We start from the raw sequence: 7,925 nt of genomic DNA on the forward strand, positions 1-7,925 counted from the left end.
GAATGCTGAACTTATGATAACAAGTAAATCACTAGCTTTATGCAGAGCCATATTAAGATGATGTATTTGGTGTTCATTTGTCCTCAAGAAGGTGGTCTTGCACACACTTACACTTCCACACACTCTACAGTGTGAAGCTAACAGTCTGGCTGATTTCTACTAACTCTGTCTCACTATATCACTTCCTGTTGCAATGTTTTATCATCTATCCAGATGAAGCCCAGACAGTTTTTGAACTGAGTATCAGAGACAGTTGTCACTGTGGTGCCCACTCTTCCAGCAGGCACAGTAGTAGGTGGCAGAATGGGACAGTTTAACTGACTTAATCTCCAAATCATAGTTGTTGTCCCTTTTCAAGGCTGAGAAGTCATCTTTTTGAGGATGACCGTATTGTGAATAAATGTTTCCATTGTCTTCATCAATACGTAAAATTATAACAAAAGGCTCCCCTGCTCTTTCCTGGTACCAGTAGACATAAGAACCACCACACTGCCCAGTTTCTCTGCAGCTGAAGAAGACTCTCTTGCTCTCTCTCCTGGTCCATGATGTCTGGTCCTGGACCAGTTGGTCTCCAGCTGCTACTGTTGTACAGAGAAGAAATGTAACTTTATCTTGCGATCACAGCTGTCAATGTCACATTTACAGTACGTGTGGAAAACTCACCTAAAAACAGGACAGATGTAAAAGCACTGAAAACATGGAACATTTCTACACCATTAAATTGTCAACTGTTGTAACTGAAGTTGTTAAGGTCTTTGTTCCGTGTGGGCAGAGAGATGAAGATAAAATGGGGTGTGGTTTCAGATAGTTCATCAAACCTCATGTCACATGTCCACCATGCTTTAATCCTCTATTGGTTGAGATAATTGCCTAGCATAACCTTTAACTTGTGTAAAAGAGGTAGACTGTTCACATGGACTCCCAAGCTAATCTGTAGCTAAATGGAACTTTGGTTAGAGTGACTGTCTAATGCATATGATGAATCACATGTCAATCTAACTGTGGTTGAACAGTCTCACTGTGTTTCCAGTTAACAACATCAGAGCCTTCATAAGAAAACCATGAACATGTTCACCACATTCCTACTGTGCAGCTCTATACCATCAAACTCATATCAATGTGCCTGTGAACGGAGAGTTATAAAACAGTCAAGCTTTATGATTATACAGTATAATATCCATAAAATATCTTAGTAATAATAATACAATTACAAATAATTTGGTTCATTGAAAATGTATTAAAAAATATATACACTGGCTGCAGACACATTGACTTTATGCAGATATAGCAGCCGTACATTCATAGATTAAACAGCCTTTCAATCTTCATCCCGAAAAAGCTTTATTACGTTGAGGACAGTCAGGAATAATGAATTCATGATAACAAGTAAATCACTAGCTTTATGCAGAGCCATATTAAGATGATGTATTTGGTGTTTATTCGTCCATAAGAAGGTGGTCTTGCAAACACTTACACTCCCCTATGTATGTATTGGAAATCTATAGTATGATGTGTCTGCTGCACACTAAAGACACATAAAAACATGATTACAACATGATCATTGAGCAGAAGTTAAGAATTTGACCTTTTATTTGTGTCTGTTTCAATATGTATGTGTCTTACAAACTTATAATAAAAATAATTTGTGTTTCATCTTTCTATTTTAACCAAGCTGAAGTGTCTGGACAATTTAATTTAATATGTTTAATACCATGATGTTGTTCTTCTTTTAAGGTGGTATTTTAATTTATCTTGTGACATTACACTTACTTTTGATATGCAATTTTTTGTATTTATTATTTTATTTATAAAAAAGCGGAATATGTTTCGAGATAAAAAGCTATGAAACGTTAAAATGTTGACTATAAACTTCTGGTACAGATACATACAATTGTATGTACAGTGAAGATGTGTTTGGAAAGGATAGCATAAGCAAGACAATTACAATTTAAACATTCACTAATCGCCTTCTTGCCCACCACTGCGCGGCAGTGCAAGGAGGATGAGGGCGGGGCCAGAAGGTTTCAAATGTGGGCGGGAACAGACCTCCGTCCCTGCGTCCAATTGCCAACGGAGAAGGCGTCGACGGTTTGCCAATCACTCTGCTCGGGAGAGAAGTCCAATCAGCAGACGACAAGCCGACGATATATACTTCCTTATCCTTTCTTCAAAAACTGACTTCAATCTCGTCAACGACAAGATAAGCATCATGGCCAGAACAAAGCAGACCGCTCGTAAATCCACCGGTGGAAAAGCCCCGAGGAAGCAGCTCGCCACCAAAGCCGCTCGTAAGAGTGCTCCGGCTACTGGTGGCGTGAAGAAACCTCATCGTTACAGGCCCGGGACGGTGGCTTTGAGAGAGATCCGTCGGTACCAGAAGTCTACCGAGCTGCTCATCCGCAAACTGCCTTTCCAGCGCTTGGTCAGGGAAATCGCCCAGGACTTCAAGACAGACCTGCGTTTCCAGAGTTCCGCCGTGATGGCTCTGCAGGAGGCCAGCGAGGCTTACCTGGTCGGTCTGTTCGAGGACACCAATCTGTGCGCCATCCATGCCAAGAGGGTCACCATCATGCCCAAGGACATCCAGCTGGCCCGCCGCATCCGCGGAGAGCGCGCCTAGAAGTTGTCCGTGATCATGTGATCTCGAAACCCACAAAGGCTCTTTTAAGAGCCACCTCACTGTTCACACGAAAAGACAAATTCTTCCTAGTCAAACGACTACCGACATACGTGCTTTAATGTTGATTTCTGAAAGCTACATTTGAGGACTCATGTGACTGTACCTCCCTTTACTATGTTTTATACTTTGGTATCATGAATTTTCTACATTTCCAACATAGATGAATATGTGAAGTTACTCTGTGCAATTAGTTGTTGTTGGCCAGCCTCCTCTCTCTGGCAGACAGCTGGGGGGGCTTCTGTTGAGGGGGACGGAGCACCGGGTAGGGGACGCCAGTGGGGTCTGGACAGGGAACAAACAACGTCAGCTGGATACTTCAGGTGATGGTGCTCTTGTTGATTATCACCAGCAACAAGTACACATAATAATTTAGAGAACTTAATATAAAGCAACCAACTGAAATATCAAATATTTGTGTATATATACTATATATATTTAGAGAGAAAGTAATACAATGCAGATAAGATCTTGGTTCTGACCAATATGGAATCCAGCATTTATAATAATACATGGAATCTCAATTTCAACCACAACTCAAAGTTGATAAAGAACATTCAATGTGTTACAGTACAGTCCATGTGTTGATGAGTTTGTACTTTCAATCCTGAACACTTTTCCATGAGCAGAATCACTACATTCATGGTATTTAGTGTATAGTACAGTCTCCCAACACAGAGAGGAGGGGGAGGGGAGTCACCTGCTGTTCTAGTGCCTCCTGGTACGTTGGTGCCCTCCTGTCCACAGGCTCCACCCTTCCCAGTCTGGTGGTCCTGCTCTCTCTATAGGGAGGTCCACCCTCCTCAGCCCAGGGACCCCTGCCCTCGGCCGGGTGGTGGCCCATGTGTCCACCCCTCTCCACCCCTCAGTCAGAGTGGAGGGATCTCTTCTGAGGGAGGCACCATACTCCTAGGGAAGAGAGAGAAGGGTTCATGCTGTGAGGAGAGATACATTTAAAAATACGCTTACACGCTACAAATGAGGAGCAATTCACAGATCAGTTTTCCTCTCACACCAACTCTGCCCCATCTGAGCCACAAGGGGGCGCAATGACTTACAAATCCAGCAATGTGCAAACTCAAATGAAAACATGAAGACACACAAACTCATACACTTACCTTGTGCATTTTTACATTTATTTAATTTATTTTTTACAACCACTTAGTAACATTTGAGAAATAGGGTCTAATCCATTTAGGAATATATAGGAACATACTTCTCTGGATTGTGTTCTATTTGTCGTTCTATTGCATAAGAATTGGAGATTACTGTGAACATGAAACTTGAAACAAGGCATGTTGAAATGAACTGACGTTTTGGTTGTCACAAACAGTAAATTATTGTACTTCATCACAGTAGAAACATGATGATTCAGAGGCAGGTCACAAGGCCTCATGCATCCAGCCAGCATCATCTCCTTGTCACTCCCTCTTGGCCTCAAAGACCTTAGAGCACCACAAGTCAGAGTTGTAGTCAGTGTGAACAGACTGTCTATGAACAATCATGTCCTCAGTTCTCATAAGTCTCACCTGTCTTCTTTATCTGGGTAAGTAAACAAACATATAATAGAAGATATAGATAAAGTAAGCTTTGTCAATGGAGAATCTATGTTGAGGAAGCACACCTGTACGGTATAATCTGTTTTTATAATTAGATTTCAAGTTGGTGCTATTGGACTATATGATGCACTGGTGAGATGAATATAGTATTAGCTGTTACTGCTGAAATGTAGTTGCATGACTTCTAGACAGTTTCAATGGTTCTTACAATATCTTACTGCTTCTTTTGTGCAAACCTGTAGCATCAGAAGCTTCAGAGCTGAAGCAGAAGGCCGTCCTGATAAAAACTCCCAACAAAATGGTTCTCATTGATTGTGAATCTCAAAACGTTCCTTCGAGCTACGTGCAGTGGTACAGTCAGAGAGACGGAGAACCTTTAAAAAGGGTTGCGATTATTGCAACCAAAGATCTGAGAACACCGGAAATGCAAAAAAAGAATACAAATTGGTACACTGAGCCTGGATTTGAACAGGTCTCAGTGGAAAAAACAGGAAATAACTACTTTCTAAAGATTGTTAATTTAAAGATAACCGACTCTGCTACCTACTACTGTGCCTACTCGGATTGTCACAGTGCAGACCACATTGCACATCCTGTGACAATAACTCTTTACAGGCACTTTGCTAATGCTGCCAACGGTTTTGGAAATGCAGTAGGGATGAACCGTTCAAGCAGCAGAATGATTTGATTATCAGTGGGGGAAGTCCTATGGCTAGTTTTACAGGAACTGTAACCATGGTGGAAAGGGGACTTGCAAGTGTGAAGGCAGAATACTTTGTATTTATTCAGATTTGCAACAATACCTAAATTCATTGACATTTTGCATCTTGCACGGTTTGGTGAGAACCAACCAACTGAAATGGAATTCTTTTGAATTACAATTCACTCTGAGCGTCACAAATATCTAGCTTGTTGGTACTGTAACTGTCTAAAGCAGTATTTCTGAAAGGTTGTTGTTGTGTGTGTGAATGAGAGGACCCTAGGTCAGTCCCTGGAAGAGGAATATGAGGACGGAAGCAATATTAACAAGATAACACGTCACACATTCCCCCACTTTGTTAATGGGGAGAAATGATGGTGTTTAAATGATTGCAGAGGTCTTTCTTACCACACCATGTGCTATCAGACTGTTCAGTGCATCCTCTGTCTATCTGGAAAGGATGGACCTGGCCAGCTAGGTGGGTGCTAAAACCTACAAACTGCACAGGAGTGGAACATTCTCACAAAGTTACCTGAATATTTCACACATACAGTAGCAGGGTGGTTCATGTCGTCTTCCTACAATGGGCCATAACATCAGGGCTGAAGAGCAACTGTGACAACCAAAATAGATGGAGGATTGTATTTCATACCGGCTCCTTGTACAGGCTTGATTGTATGTACAGGATCTGTACCATCTTCACAGAGAATAGTTCTACCTCCTCCTGACTGTGAATAAGCTTCATTTGTAACTTTTCTGTTGCTTGTGGTCATTCCAGGCACAGCTTGATTGGTCCCCACCCAACTCTCTTTCTTCATCCACCCCTTCATCCTTGGACCCTGTTTGGCCACTTCAGCAGGTACCACCAAGCTTGCCTTGCAGACTTTTTGACATCATGTATGTCACTGTGGAGAAGGAGGTGATGGTATTTGGCTCAGGTACAAGACTCATTGTGACAGGTAAGATCTTATTTCTGTTTTAATGCAAGTTTTTATCCTCTCAACTACAATAGTTTCAATCATGACACATACCCTTGAGTATATTATGGTTGTTGCATGAATTATTTAATAACAATTACATTTATTTGTTCAGTATGACATTATCATAACTTTAGTGACAGGCATCTAGATAACTATTTTAACTACAATAACTAAAAGGTCAAGATTGAGCTGTTTGTCATAATAAATTGTCCAGACATTTTGAGAATGTACCTATTGTAGCATAACATCACATTGTTCTTTAATTTAAATGTCATCAATTCCTAATGAAAACGTTTTCCCCGACAATTGTATTTATTTATTAGATAATGAAGTCAAAACACCGAAAGTGACCGTCTACCCAGCATTTACACATCAACACAATGGAAGGACCACCCTGCTGTGTCGGGCCAGTGACATGTTCCCAGACTTGGTGAGGTTTTCATGGAAGATGGAGAGAGAAGACGGCCGGTTGGTGGAGGTGCCTGAAGCAGAGAGAGAAGAGCTGGAGCAGAGGGAGGACGGGAGAGTGACTAGTGTGATCATCATCAAGAACCAAAAGGCTAAAACTAAAAAGTACAGCTGTACTGTAAAGCATGAAGTGGGCGATGTTGAAGACATTCCAAAAAGACACAAACAAGGTTTCTCTTCATTCCAGTTATGTACCTATTTTGAAGTCTCTAAAGTTAATAGGACACAAAATAGGCTCACCTAAAAATATTCATTCGTTCCAATTAAATGTATATTTCTTTGTTCTCAAATTACTTTTATATCTGCACAGCTATTTGTCACATGATTATAATAATGTTCTGTCACATCTGTCTCAGAGGAATCTTCTTTTACCACTGCTGCCTCTCCACCACCCTGTCCACCTCAGAATCATACACACGTCTCTCCTGCCGTCCACGTCCCTGAAGGTAAGACACATTTACAATACCTTTGTAAACTGTTTATTAATAGTCAATGCATATTTATTTTTGTATGTCTGTATTTTAATAGCAAATTTTTTTCAAGTAATAATTATGCCCAGATGGATTGATATTACTTATATTGGCTTTTATTTCATGCCTATCTAAACAAAATACGTTAGAATACTATTTATTGAATATTTTTTTACCAGTACATTTCATGTGCTTTTGTTTCTTAATAAATCTCACTAAAAGGACATGAAATTCATGATCACAATCACATAAATCTCTACGTCCCTTATGTTGTTTTAGGAGGAATATAATGATTTGTCTGTGTCAGTGTATGGTATTGTTGGTTTGTTTCCCTTCCAGAAGTGTTGCAGTCCATGTGCAGTGTGAACCTGGCCTCTCTGGTTTACACTGTGATGATAGTGAAGAGCTTGGTGTACTGCTGTGGGCTCTCCCTCCTGCTGCTCCTCAGGGACAACAAGGGAAGTCCACCACACACATGGAGAAAAGCTCATTAAAACCTACAACCACTGCTCAGTAATATTGCATTCCAACTAATGCAGATTACGGCAGGATCTGGAGATATCTAGTTTATTTTGTTACAAATACAATTTATAAAAGAAATGTTTATGGGCTATTTTATGTAGTGCAATTTTGCATTTTTATGCATGTATATTTGTCATTTATATTTTAATACCAAAACAAATACTATTTGAATTGAATTAATGAATTAATGACTATAAACATATTCATTAACAGATGAAAATTCTGCAAATCTTTAAGGTTCTATATCATGATCTGTCCACCACACACCTGGACACATGATCAGTCCACCACACACCTGGACACATGATCAGTCCACCTCACACCTGGACACATGATCAGTCCACCTCACACCTGGAGACATGATCAGTCCACCCCACACCTGGAGACATGATCACTGATCCCTACTGTCATTAACGTGACAATACATTTAGAGCCCTAATCTACATGTAATCATTTATTAGACGCTTTTATCCAAAGTGACTTCAAAGAGACTTCCTAATCCTGTCTGTCAAAAATATTTTATGTTTTTTTTTCTCTAGACATGTGTAA

General features: G+C 40.3%; 2 protein-coding genes across 3 annotated transcripts; both read left to right on the top strand.

The window, feature by feature from the left end:
- Positions 1-1,980: 1,980 nt before the first annotated feature.
- LOC124462525 (histone H3-like) lies at positions 1,981-3,144 on the top strand. Its single transcript, XM_047014132.1, has one exon. The coding sequence runs from the start codon at positions 2,003-2,005 to the stop codon at positions 2,618-2,620; it is 618 nt and encodes a 205-aa protein (XP_046870088.1). The 5' UTR covers positions 1,981-2,002; the 3' UTR covers positions 2,621-3,144.
- Positions 3,145-4,120: 976 nt separating this feature from the next.
- On the top strand, positions 4,121-7,925 carry LOC124462524. Of its 2 annotated transcripts, none has more exons than XM_047014130.1 (5): positions 4,121-4,223; positions 5,715-5,895; positions 6,240-6,554; positions 6,741-6,830; positions 7,194-7,925. In XM_047014130.1, exons 2-5 carry the CDS (start codon positions 5,832-5,834, stop codon positions 7,346-7,348), a joined length of 624 nt encoding a protein of 207 aa, XP_046870086.1. In that variant the 5' UTR covers positions 4,121-4,223; positions 5,715-5,831; the 3' UTR covers positions 7,349-7,925. The 2 variants fall into 2 exon arrangements, with proteins under 2 accessions (XP_046870086.1, XP_046870087.1); XM_047014131.1 differs by lacking the exon at positions 4,121-4,223 and adding an exon at positions 5,222-5,414.

Source organism: Hypomesus transpacificus, unplaced genomic scaffold (genome assembly GCF_021917145.1).
Source record: "Hypomesus transpacificus isolate Combined female unplaced genomic scaffold, fHypTra1 scaffold_223, whole genome shotgun sequence".
Taxonomy (NCBI): Eukaryota; Metazoa; Chordata; class Actinopteri; order Osmeriformes; family Osmeridae; genus Hypomesus; species Hypomesus transpacificus.